The sequence below is a fragment of the Leiobunum rupestre genome, chromosome 1 (genome assembly GCF_980474605.1).
Source record: "Leiobunum rupestre chromosome 1, qqLeiRupe1.1.hap1, whole genome shotgun sequence".
Taxonomy (NCBI): domain Eukaryota; kingdom Metazoa; phylum Arthropoda; class Arachnida; order Opiliones; family Sclerosomatidae; genus Leiobunum; species Leiobunum rupestre.
In genome coordinates, this window is record NC_143384.1 from 56,196,214 (window position 1) to 56,210,288 (window position 14,075).

General features: G+C 34.9%; 1 protein-coding gene across 1 annotated transcript; it reads left to right on the plus strand.

The window, feature by feature from the left end:
* The first annotated feature begins 7,867 nt into the window (after window positions 1-7,867).
* Window positions 7,868-9,380, plus strand: LOC149963320 (uncharacterized). Its single transcript, XM_090170558.1, has 3 exons — window positions 7,868-8,049; window positions 8,149-8,402; window positions 9,141-9,380. Exons 1-3 carry the CDS (start codon window positions 7,969-7,971, stop codon window positions 9,304-9,306), a joined length of 501 nt encoding a protein of 166 aa, XP_090026684.1. The 5' UTR covers window positions 7,868-7,968; the 3' UTR covers window positions 9,307-9,380.
* The last annotated feature ends 4,695 nt before the right edge of the window (window positions 9,381-14,075 follow it).

The window sequence follows — 14,075 nt, forward strand, 5'->3', positions numbered from 1 at the left end:
AAAGCGACAGAACTTTAAATAGTCATCGAAAACAAGGAACAATTTTTCTTATCTCGTTTGACATGTTGTTGATATATTTAAGTGACAGCATAACGTGTATTTTAATCAAACCTATATAATTGTTCACCGCAAAATGCTTTTCAACGACATAGTCATTTCTATTATACAGAGCAGGTGGCTATGATGTTTTTGCCGAACATTTCAATGACAGTATTACTTGTAAGCAACCCACGCATGTAAGTAATATATATGTCGTTGAGATTTATTTTATTAATTCAAAAACTAAAAGTGTGTGAATTGAACATTATGGTAGATATATATTTAATTTGTGGAATTTCTAATGAGTTAATATTTAAATTAGATTTGATCAAAATGTTTTAAACACTAATAATGTTTAAAAATATTTTAGGAATGTAGAAGTAATATTTATTTTCTTAATTTTAGAATATATAAAATATAAAGGAAATCAACTATAATAAGTTAAATATGTACATATATTAGAATATTTTCGATATATATTATTTTATCTTTATAGCGAAATCTTTATTTCCCTTTCGTTTCCAATAGTTTTGTTTTGCCATATCGCTTCGTTGATTTTCAGCTGTTTTCCTTTCCATACCACAAGCTTAGAAGATTCAATCACTTTTATATGCTGGTCTTGCATCGAATTAATTTAGGTCTTCATAAACTTAACTTTATTTCTGAAATTTTTTTTCAAAGTTTATGGGATTAGTCTCCATAATGGCTCTCTGAATATTTTACGAATAAATTCATTAGCTTATTTTAGTTCCAAATGGTTCTAGTTTACACGAGGGTTAAGTGATTTAAATCAGCGTTACCTTTTTTAACTTTAACTTTAAACATGATATATTTTTAATCTTGGATATTTTATCATGTTCATATTTGGTGTCATTTACCGAATCGTTTTCAAAAAACCAGTTTTTGTTCATGATTATACAAAATATTTCATTAGGTGCCGTTAAGGTGATAATTAATGACAGTATACTTGCAATTAATAACGAATTAATAAATAACATTATATTTTTATATGTTTAGTGAAACTTCAAAAACCTTTACACCCCTAATTGGCAAAAAAGGCCTAAACGATCGATTAGAGCCAAAATTATTTATAGCAAGGTATTGTTTAGCGAAAATAATTTAAAATAGCAATGATATTAAGGTGGGGTGGCGGAGTGGTTAGTGCTTTCACCTCGCAGCAAGAGGAGCCAGGTTCGATCCCAACTTGTGGCACTGGGTGAAAACTCTGAAGAGCTCCTTATGCGTTGAATGTGCAAGTTCCCTCCCCAGTGGTTTAAGGGGTTTTCTTCCGAGTTCTTCGGTTTCTCCTTCCATATAAACTTGTAGAGGTTAAAGGTAATAATTTGTGTAGGGAGTGGTTGGCTCATATGACATGTAGGGCTTGCTTCCACCCTCCTACGCATTGTAACCCGGCCACCTGTTTAAAGGCATAATAAGTCGCTATATGATTTGGGCGTGAAACATCTGGTTCCAATAAACCGTACACTCTAAAAATATGATTTAAAGGTTTTTACATCATTTTCCGCAGAATAAAGAGTGTATTGATGGTGTGAGAAGAGTGAAATTTTATACTATTCTTGCCGAAAGAAGGTTTTAGTTGTATAAACACGGTTATAAACTACATCATTACTATTGGAAAAATTTGGCATTTACAATTATTAACCACGCTTTATTTCGATCCGTATTATACATTTACTGATTAATATGATATTTTTTAAGTTAATGGTAATGTTTTTCTTTGCCAGGTTTAAAAAAATTGCAACGCATATTGCTTGGTTCAAACTCAACTTTATTTTACCCCACAGATAAAGTGTATAAATTTCAACAAAAATATAATTGATTTTAGTAAAATAGGAAATGTCATCGTTCTCAAGGTCTGTAATTAAAATGGCACCTTTTCGGTAAATCACTAGACCCAAAATAGCTTAAGTTAAAGAAAATATTCGATGCTCATTTATAAGAAATCCATAATGAGTGAAAAAAGTGATTGAGGAAGTCATTATAATTTCAATTATTTCTTCAACTTGATTCTTTGAAACCAATACTTAACTGTTTCATCGAATTGAAACACTCAAACATTTGATGGCGTTCAGACAATGTTTTCGTTGCGTTTTTAAAATTCTTTGTGTTTGTAGAATCAGTTTTCAAATATAAATGATTGGTTTCCATTATCATGCATCAGAATGATATTAAGGGCTCAAACTTTCGGATATAGTTAGGATAATGCATATATATAAGATAGTGGAGTTTTGGGAAAAAAAGCTTTTTGACCAAAATTTCCCGAAATGTTCTTAAAAAAACCTTCAATTAAACATTATAATTTAGCAAAAGATTCTTGACGAAGTTTTTCTTAGAAAAAATATCACATTTACCTTTGTGGAAGAAGATAAATAGACCATTAAACCGCCGTTATGTCAATTATATGAAACCAAATAAGAGGTTAAAGTCTCAATAAGTTAAACATTTCCCTCGTGGGTCCCTTATAAATTACCTTTACCTTATATCGCGTTTCAGATTAGTTTTTAAAGTTTTTTTAATACACAGTTGTTATATGAAAAATCCGTTAAAACTTATTTAATTCTTGAAGAGAAACATTTTGGTTATTTAATAAAAACTTAAAATTTCCCATTATAACAAATGGTATTATTTCTTCAAGCGCATCATGCATGGAATCTGGAGGTCAAAAAAGTTCAAATTCATGAGTGGGCTTACATTTTTTTATTTTATATAATATTCCGTTCTTTTCGTCGTTTTTTGCGAAGCTAAAATTATATTTATGGCGTTCTACGGTTGTAATGATGACATCTCTGGTACTATACGTTTCCGAAATTTCTGTTTTATCAACTATGTAAAATCTACAGATAAGACCTTAAATAAATACTGGACAAAAGCCAAAGCTTTTACATTGGCCGAGTTTATCGCCAGCTTTAACATAAAATCCATCATAAAAGGTCTAAACGAGGGGTCGGACATTTACCATAATCCCGTACACTTTGTCTAAAATCACAAAATCTTTCAACTCTCTCTACATGGTAAATTAACATTGAAATCCCAAAATCACTTCAAAAAGTAATGATAAAATCGCCCAAATCTCTACGAAATCCCGTACAAAATAATGACAAATGTCCGACCCCTCGGGTCTAAATCAACAAAAATATGTTACAAAATTTTCTTCCAAACGAATGTATTAACATCTTCACTCCTAGCTAAGCGAACGAGATGAAGGTCTTCAAGACGAATGCGGAACTTATTTTAACGCTTGAGAAAAGCCAAAAAAAGCATCCAAGAGTTTTATGTTTACCCCACTTTGAACGTAACGTGTTAACTACTCGGAATTCGTCAGAGTAAAAATGCAAATGCAGGGTCACAGGGGAATTTTTTGTTGTTATAAGTAAACTACTTTGATAAATCTTATCAAATTCATTACAAAATCGAACGTTCAGTGGCTTAAATAGCGCCCCCGCAGACCCCGTGGCGTGGGGGCCCCCCGAGAACTAGGGTTGATGGTTTTCTAGGACCATCTTCTAAATTCCAAAAGTGCCAATCACAAGAGGGTACTACGTCCTGGAACTATATGACGAAAAGTCAAAGTTTACCGTGAGTAAACCCACATTCTCACTGACCTTCCAAGAATTAAGATTAATTGGGAAGATTCGATATATTCGATTTACCAGAAACTTCTAAAAGCATTGCTTTTTAACCCCTGGCATCGGGTATAATAATTTACAGTCAGTCGCTGGCATCTCAAAACTTGCATAAGGTATGCGACGAGAATAGCGCGGCAAGAAAACATTATGCGAATTTCCTCTATAAGTCAACCATTCCAGGTATGACCATTATCCATGCGAAATTTATAAATAGGGTAACGTACAGTGACGTAGCTATGACGAGTGGCACCCGGTGCGGATATCATTGTGTGTTACTGAGTAGTCAACATGTGTTAAAACGTGTTTTTAGAATTTCTCTAGTTTGTGTAAGTTTTTATTTTTTCACGGTCGGGTGTGACCCCCAGAACGGGGTCAGTTCATCATGGGAATCAATGTAAATTCCCATAAGACCTAAATTATTATGTAGCAATAATCATGAGCTATTTCCATCCTACTGGTAACGAGACTTGAGTTATTTAAAATATTTTACAACTGGTTTTTTAAGTAGAGTCCACGAAAGTGCATTTATTTAATCAAACCGTCTTTTTAAAACATATTTTTGCATCCGTTGAAACCTTCTATTTTTACTATTAAAAACATATTTCTTCGATCCGTTGAAACCTTTTATCCTTCACTATATAAAAAATCATTATTTCGATTTGTTGAAACTTCTTACCTTTTTTAAATAAAAACATTTACATTTTTTCCATCGGTTGGTGCTTTCCTTCGATTCCTTGGATCACCATTCGATCGCTTGATCTTCCGCTCACCGTCCCAGACCCTTTTGGTCACCTTGTTTATTTCACGCCTTGAAAACAAGACATTGCGTACAAAAAGTGTTTACAAGTTTCGCTGATAACCTTCCACTCTATGTGAGTGGGTTACTCTATATTTATAAAATTTGTCCGTCTATCAGTATATATTATTTTTACCATCTAGAATGCACCGAACTAAGCAGAAACAACGACCGTCAATTGTTTACTTGATATTAGGTTAATATCACGTTTCAAATGATACTGACACCAAATTATCAGTTAAGACTTCCCTCTAAGCCTCTTCTGAGATCGCTGTTCAATCTTTATTCACACTGTACTGAAAAACGTGGCTTTATTTAAAAAAACCTTGGACATAAAACACCTTTGCTTTTTCAGTTTTCCTTTTGGAAATATGTGACACATGTGGTCAGAAATTTATATACCGGTGCTCCTAGCGAATCAAAAAGCCTACTACACCGGGGGTCTCATCAGAATGCCCTACGCCAGCGTACACAAGCCCGAACAGGTGACAAACCCAGCATGGGTAGTAGAACCCTACTACTGATGGTCGCACCCTCGACACAAGCCACTCATCCCGATGAAAGGCGCAGCAATGGTTCGACCAGCCCCCACTTCGCGCATAGCTGTGGGATAGAGAGCGGACGATAATGGTCACTCGATCTCACAGAGCACCACCAAGCCAACGGGGAAAGAAGCCGAGAAAACGCTACGGTCACAAATAAACTTACGCAGATCTATGTCTATTTATATTACATGGTTTTTTTTTCTCTAAAAATTTTCTTTGGTTAAGGAAGAAATGTAATGTCCCTTATATTTTATATAATATACGTTTGAATTACGCGCGCTCTTAAATCCTTGTTAAATTTTAAAATTTACTGTTCTCTACAATACTTATTTTTGTACGTTTTTTAGTTTCCATTTATAAACTACCCCCTCCCTATTCTCCATTTCATTCACTTTTATTTTATACGCGTTGTCGCGTGGTTCTCGCGCACGCTGTGTATCCAATTTGTAATTTTCTTAAAACCTCTAATTGTTAGTTTTCTTTTCGCCTCGAAGGCATATGTGCCGAAGTACCGCGTTTTTCTCCATTAAAAACGGTCTTTCATACCTTTGTCCTGGTTTATTTGAAATATTTTGACCGTTGGTGGTTTTTCCAATGTAAGTATTAGTGAGGTCTGGGTCCAAATTTCCCAAAGTGTCGGGATGATTGTTTGTAGTTTCTTATGGGAATTTGTGTTTTTTTACAAATAAATTTCCCGACACAAATATGCTTATAACTGTAGTATAATTTTAACTATAAATCTACCGGGGTGGAATAGTGGTTAATATTCTGGAACTACAAAAATATATGAAATCTGGCGAAAAACCTCAAGGTACTTTGCCCAACACTACGTCCTAATGTCTCAGCCCATGAACGTAGTGAAATCAAACCATGGGCAAGGTCTTAAATTAGAAATATGAACTAGTTCTATTAGGGCATGTTTGTAACTCTCGGTAAAGAAAAGCCCGCATATCACGCTACTTGACATCAAATACGCTAGACCTTGCGCGGCCTTTTTACCTCTCCGAGGGGACAAAGTCCCCTAGGAGGGGTTATACAACGACCGTGTCTGTCTGTGGGTGGGTCTGTGGGTGGGTCTGTGGGTGTGTCTGTCTGTCAGGACTGCGAACGCGTTCGCATTTTCGGTGCAAAGTGTAATCACTGCGTACGCAGTTTCTCAAAGGGTTGGCAAAACCACCGTGTGACGGTGAGCGTTAACGGATGCATTTGCGGTTTGGTTTGGATGGTGTTTTTTCGCTCACCGTCGTGACGGTTTGGTGTATTATGGTTTTTGTAATGTTTATGCGTAGGTTGTGAGTGTTGAATTTGTTGTGTTTGTGTTCTGATGGATGTGCATGTTGAGTCTGTTGTGTTTATATGGGCGTTTTCTCTCCAACTTCTTCTTAATGACTTTGGGACGGACCGAGTGCTGAGTGTAATGCTACCTCTCAACGTCCAATGGCAGGGTTTCCACCAGTTGTACACGGTATTCGTCTTAGTATCAATTTGCGATCGCATCGGGCGGGATTTGAACCCGAGACCTCCTGATTGACAGGCGGACGTTCTACCACAGAACCACCGACACTTGTTACGCCTTATTGAAAATTAGACCTTCAGCTTTATCGGAAGCGTATTTAATAGAGTACGAAATTTTGGTTTAATTGAAATAGAATTGAAATTGAAATTATTGCATCGAAGAAATTCTAACTTAGCATTTCGCTATTGATTAAAAACAAATGCGCCACCCAGGTTTCGAACCCAGACCATTCGGCTTGGCAGTCGAGCGCTCTACCACAGAACCACCGATAGCTGCTTAGATTCACTGAAATTAAGACAGGCATCGTAAGCATAATAGGTAATAAAGTCTTTTTTTATTAATGAATTTATGAAGGCCTAATCTGGTATTTTTTAAAGGTTAAATCTTGTTTTAGCGCAGTCAGCCGAGATTAGAGGGTTAAAGGGTAGACCCTGTGGGTGGTCCACTTTCTTAACGACCTATATATAGTTCTGTTAATTCAAAGGAGATAATTTAACGTTAATTGCTTTAAGAGGTGGCGGTTAGTCAAGTGGCTCTCTGTGCTTTGTTGATGGTAAGGTTTTTGCTTCTTGTAAATACATTTGGTGTGGATATTTGGATATCTACGATTTCTAACGCAGTCAATGATTTCCTGGGTGTGCGAGTCATTATATGATATTGGAAATTGGACGGCATTGGTCTTTTTCATGTGGTATGCGTCACAACGTCAACAGGAAGTGAACGAGTCGTCCACTACCAGATATCTACGGTATCTTCATCAAGGGCGAGTGTTGAAATAAAATGAGCGTTAAAGATGCGGCAAGTATTTCGTAAGCGAGTAATTCCAAAAAGCCTCTGTAGATATTTCTTTCATTAAAATTTGCTTCGTATTATATTTAACTGATAAACTTGTTCTGTAAAAGGGTTTAATTCAATTGTGCATTGTTATAGTACGTCTAACTTACTGTTGTAACTACTTAACTTATGATATTCTGAATAAATTAAAATTGGTCGTTCGTCTCAATTATTTTAATTATAATTAAAATTTTATACCGGGCGGGATAGAAATGGGTTAATATTTTTAACAAATAACTCTAAATTGCGGAGATATATCTTTAAGGGTTATCTCGAGAAATTAATACCACTAGGGACAATTCTACCGAGGAGAGGTATATTTTGGCTTGCCAACTTGTTTTATCATGATTGAAATAGATCTTTGCAAATCATGGAAAAAAAATACTATTTATCTCCTTGGCAAATATAAAAAATTGAAATATTATCAGATGACCCGCGAAGGCCAAGGGTCAAAGCTATGCGTATTGATTTTACTGTTTGTCTATAAATAGCCACGATAACCTTTTCAACTATTTATTGATTGAACTGTTATGTTTCCGCAAGGTTGTTTAAAACATGTTATAAAGTATTTGCCAGTTTTATTGCATTGGGATGTTTTTAAACTATATTTTATTCTTTATCGTCGTGGCGTCATGGTTCGATGATACGTGTTGCGATATTTTATCAAATACGGTAATTATATAAAAAAATGTTTTATCCTGGCATTACTTATGTATCCTGTGATGTAAGTAAAATTTAAAACAAGTTTACTAAACCTCAATTACAAACCAGACGGCAATGGCAACCTCAATGCCGTCGCTTTCTACAACGGGCAGTTGGGTCAATAATCACGGCGCTACAGCTTCTACGTTTGGTTTCGAAAATTTACAGCCAGCTCTCGCCAAGAGGAGCGACGACTGGGTCGGCTATTTCCAGTACTTGCGCTCTAAAGACACTGATTCTTGTCTTTCACGATATATCTGCGAAGCTATTTCCAGGCCTTGGAATTTTGGTGATTATGGATATAAAGTTCAGCGTTTTTTCTTGTGAGTAAATCATTGGTTTTTGTAGGATTTTAAGTTGGCGTTGATATTAATAATTTATTAAAGGGGATATAACATGCAAAGCTTTCTTTATGGAAGGCTCCCTTTAAATTTTTCAAATTACCGTACACAGTGGCGCCAACTACTTCCAAAACCGAAGGCAAGATAGGCCAGAGCTGCAAACTTTGGTGTTCCACACCAAATACCTGAGGTTATATTCCCTTTAAAATAAACCAAAAATCTAACACCTTTTAACAAGGGATGGTTCCCAAAGTGGGAGGTGCCGAGATGGGTCTTTTCACGGACCATTTAGAAAAGCGCTCCTACTCGATTTGAAAATTACATAAGATCTTGGAAAGATTATTGGCACAATACGAAAAATAATTTAATTGGTAAATAAATATTTTACAGAAATACTAAGTCAATAGATCTGGAAATAAAGATGCGGAAAAGTCTTATTTTTAATAGCTTTTCCATAGAATTAACTATTTTTGTCTTAATTTATTAAAGGAAAACTTGAATATTTTCGACAGTTTTAGATAATTTCCGGGAAATATAATTATTATTGATATGGAGTATGAATTATCTGATAATATTTGGGTTACAATCAGATCAAACTTGTACAGAATTTACCAAAAAGCACTGACGTATAATAGTAAATCATTTCTTTCGGCAAAGCGTGTTATCCTGTAGTTCTGATCCTTGTATGCGTTTATGAACGAATGCCTTTTGTTTTTTTAGTATGTACACGCCGGATGCCTCTAACGGAGCGGGCAATTATTACAAGAACGTAGCTTCAAGCAGTTATTTCAGCTGGAACTGCGCTACTCGATATTCCTCGTGCCAGTTAACCGATTCCGAAATACAGTCCATCGCTAAAGGTCAGCAAAACAGTGGATTCCCGTAATTTTTGCCGTGTCTTAATTTATATAAGTGGAGTTATTTTATGAAATTATGTAGCAATATAGTCTTTAATAAATTGTTTTACTTTTAAAATAAAGAAATTCAATACTAGTTTCAATTAAATCCGAGACAGTTGTAATATTTTCTTATAAATAACACAATTGTGACATATCCTGAAATATTCTTTAAAAATAAGTAAAAGAAAATAACTATATGCTTCGTGTTTCTTAAGAAAAATTAGGTACACATCTTAGAAATATACATTCTGCGTTAATTGTGTGTTTTTTGGGCGTAAACCTCCGTTCAGATTCAATTCCTTATTATTTTATCATTGTAAATGTAGACATTGAGAAATCATTTTTAATTTTATTTCTGCTGAACACTTTCTCAGTACTGAAGACAACCCTAAGTTGTTTCTGTGAAAAATGTTTGGGCCGTTTCGATATCCATTGGCTTGATTGAGAAATTGGAAAACGCCGGTTAGGCAGTTATTTCAAAAATGGCGGATAAACGATACAACCATATTTTTGAACACTGAATATGATATGACCGAATAACCGTATTAAGTTTTTTAAATATGGTCGTGATTGCTCTGTCAGATAACCTTAGAGATAAAAATTCAAGCTCTAGATCAATCATTTAATTCGTTGTAAATTTGATTCTCGAATATGGACAATTCCGATTATAATAATAAATAATAATCAGCTAGGCTAATACCCAAGGCACCACCCTAGGCCTAAGTCATCATGCGACTTTTGAAGCCCTTAATTCAGGTGGCCGGGTTACAATGCGTAGGAGGGTGGTGGCAAGCCCTGCATGCCACGAAATCGAGCCAATAGCTCCCTACACTAACTATTACCGTTAACCTAGACAAGTTTTTATGGAAGGGGAAACCGAAGAGCTCGGGGGAAAACCCCTTACCGAAGTGCAAATACAAATCGTAGAACGCGTAGTAAAATGACGGACCTATATGGCCACCACCAGGTTTGCATCCATGCGGGGGTATTTAAAAATGAACAAGGTATTTTCACTTAATAGGTCTGTTAAGAACAACTTTAAAAACTAATTGAAAATCGAATCTATTTAAAAAAGCAAACTCTTCATTCAATAGTGTGGTTTACCTTGCCAATTACATACATTCTTATTAAAAATTGTAAGTTTTTGCGAATTCACTTTATATTAAAGACAGGGAAACGACCATTTAGGGCCTAATCTTAAAAGGTGTTTAATGTTTTATTTCTTCTACATGGTCGCAATTTAAAAATTATGGTGCAAAGATAATAAATATTTATTTATTACAAAATACACAACTTAAAATCATATACATTCGTAAAAATTGGAAATTAATATGAACACCAAATTGAAAAAATTATTAAGTTCGTAAATATATTTCTGAGGTACGTAGAGGCACACTTACACAAGCAGACTATAATTAGGCGGGGTTATCATTGCGGAAAAATTAACTGACAAATTTGTTTGCTGCATTTCACTGACCATTAATTTTTGAAACCTAAATGTTCGTTTCGTGATTGTGAATATTTTTTAGGAGCATAAATATTTGATTTCTTGGCGCATCTTATTTTCCGAATCGAAGCTTCAATAATTATCTTGAACCACAAGAGGACATGAAATGCGATGTCGTATATCAACGGAATCGAAAGACCCAACCTGAAAATGTACACGAAAATTTTATTAATGCCTGAGGGATTTAAATTCCTAATAATGAACAACGCACGATTGTCTTACAAATTTAATGAAAAAGTTTAAGGCTGGTTAATTAAACTATCAACTTTGCGTTTTTGAGCAAGAATAATGATACATCGTTAATCGATATAATAATTCGAAAACTCAACTTGGATTCGTAAATTTTTGCCTTGACTGTTTTCGAAATATCTTATGCTTAAAAAAATTGCTGATATAAAGGGTCTAACGGATAAATATTTTTCAATAATGAAAAGGTGTTTTCTGAACATGCGACATATAGTGGCTTCGTTTCAAAGATATGAACTTCCAAAAAACTAACTGAAAAACCCGAAAACTGCCAAACTTTATTCTTTATAATATCATCAGTGGTTTTTAATGATTAAAGCAAAAAAATAAAACAAGTAGCAAAAGTTAATGAGTAAGCTTTTAGAAGTAAAATAGGTCTGACAAGGGATACAAGCTATTTTAAAGTTTGGAAACGTTTCCTAATAAAGTGACAAAGATAAATTTGTCGTCACGAATGCTTTGAGTTATAAAAATAAAAGATACAAATTCCGACCATCTGCTAAGAGGAAATTATTCAAAATTTGGTAATCCGGATAGCCCCAAGGAAATGGTCAGGAGCAGATACAAGCAAGTCAGGGGCCAGATCGACGGACGGTCAAGACCGTAGATAGACGGCTAAGAGTAAGCTGACAACTACGACAAGCTAGTGCTCGGGAATAAATGCAAGACGTTCCAGAAAACGCAGAGTAACAATTGTTTAGAAAAATTACAATTATGGATCAAATTGACCACATCCGACTTAAATACGGAAGGGATCCCGTTGCACAAATGATTCACGTAATCGTTCAAAATTCCAAGCGTGTTAAGGTCAGTCTCACCGACTCCAATTATGCGTTGTCGCAAATCATTAAGATCACGTCCTTCTGGCTTGTACACCAAACCCTTCAGATAACCCAAGGAGAAATAAAAATCCGCAAGGTTGCTGCCTTGGGTACGAACTATTTTTAAGTTTTTATATTTCTTCAAATTTGTTTAGGGTTTAGCTATTTTACCCCTTTTCATAATGGACTAATCTACGTATTCGCTAATTTTGTCATCCTTTGCCTCGGGAATTAGACAATCTGATTATAATAATGGTTATCTAGAGATCAGGCCGTCCATTCAACTGCTCCTCAATGTCCTATACACCTCAAAGGAAACTTGACGATTAAAATAGGCTAAAGATCCGTCGTGCAAGAACTACATGCCACAAATACCACGTCATCAAGTAACTCGGGTAAAGTTTTAACATAAAACGTAGATGAACCTCACCATTTATAGTTGGTAGGAAATAATTGATATGGAAGATATGGTTGATCGAACCGAATGCATTAAAATTACAATAAATAAGAGATAAATAGTACAAGTTCCAATTAATAGATCGCCAGCAATTCCACACCCGACGTTTCGACTAAACCGCCGTTGGTGAAACCTAAGACATGTGGGATGAGAGTAACTTGGCTTCACTGGTGATGTTTATGAAAATTAAATATTCCGTCATCGGCTGTTAGCAGCATACTGAAGAACTGAAATTCAACGCCTTCTCTGTATACATACCAAAAGTTAATTCGACGACGATTGTCAACTTCGTTTTAAGCTTGCACTTTTGAAAGTGGTATGTGTGGAATTCGTATACATTTACAATTCACCTTACCATAACGTGATTACCACCTTACTGCTCCCAACTTACCTCGCAGTTGTACCGGGATTATCTTTAAGTTTCGTCGTTATTTATTGGGTTAAAGAGATAGTGCCAACTCAGATTAATTTAAAATTTTGTTCTTGGGCTAACACGTTATGATAGATTTTTAAGTCCTGAATCCGAATACATATACATATTAGCACTTTCAATTAGTATTTAGTTAAAATTTGAATGTAAAATAATGGTATTTCAATAGCGGCGTCAAAACTTCACAGATTGATGACGTCATGAATTTGGTCAACTTCGGCGCGCTCGAGCGGCTGGGAATTTCCAGTAGTCTTTTTCTACTATCGCGAAGAGGATTTGTAAGCGCTTTTTTTTTACTTTCTTCTCGCGGACCACGTGGTTCGAGATTCTCGAATCACGACTTCACGAGCCGGCTACGTGTAAAAATATTATTTTCAAAGTAGAAATTGAAGAAAAAATCGATAACCAGGTATTGTTTATAAATTATATCATTATTTCTTATACGTAGTCATTACAACACCGAAGACCAAGGGCGCCACAGTGTATTGCGCAGTTCCTTCCTGCAGTAATAATAACAACAAAAGTGGCTTATCTTTCCATCGAATGAGGGTCTTAAAGCGTGCGAAAGCGGGATACTCGGATCAAAAGAAAGCTATGGGAGTAAAATTTATCCTGTAATCCCCTAAAAATTCTATCTCCAGCTCGCTCTAGTAGCAACCAATAAACATCAACCTATCTATGACGTAGACAGTATGTGGTAAAAAAAAGTTACGCTATCTTTCTATTTTAAAATTTGAAATTAATCGAGAATATTTATATTTATACCAAATGTTTTATAACTATATTTTTCTTTAATATATTTTTAAATATATTTTTCCGAGCTTAAGCTGGTTGCTTTTTTTTTGTTGTCTCTTAGGCGTAAACATCCTCGAAAGTCCGTCTGGCTGACACTCGTATAAACTTAGATTTTCAAAACCGTTTCCTTTAGCCCGTTTGTGCAATTGTCGAAATTCGTATCTTTAATTTTGATATTGAAATCATTCGTGATGAACATTTTTTTATCTTTATTTAGAACAGAATCAATACTTCAAAATAGCTTGTATTACCTTACTTAAAAATACACTAATGGTCTTCGGCCATTTGTTATAAATTTAATCATTTTCCTTATAAAAAACTAATCACTTTACTAAAAAATGGTTCAAGGAAGAATTAAGTTCTTCAGCTTGAAGGCTGTGTACTGGATTTTTTAGGAAACGAAGCATTTTACGACCGGTATTCAGTAGACATTTTAAAATATTTGGGACACAGACCACGACCCTGTATTATTGACTTAACTTTAACACCTTGTATTTAGC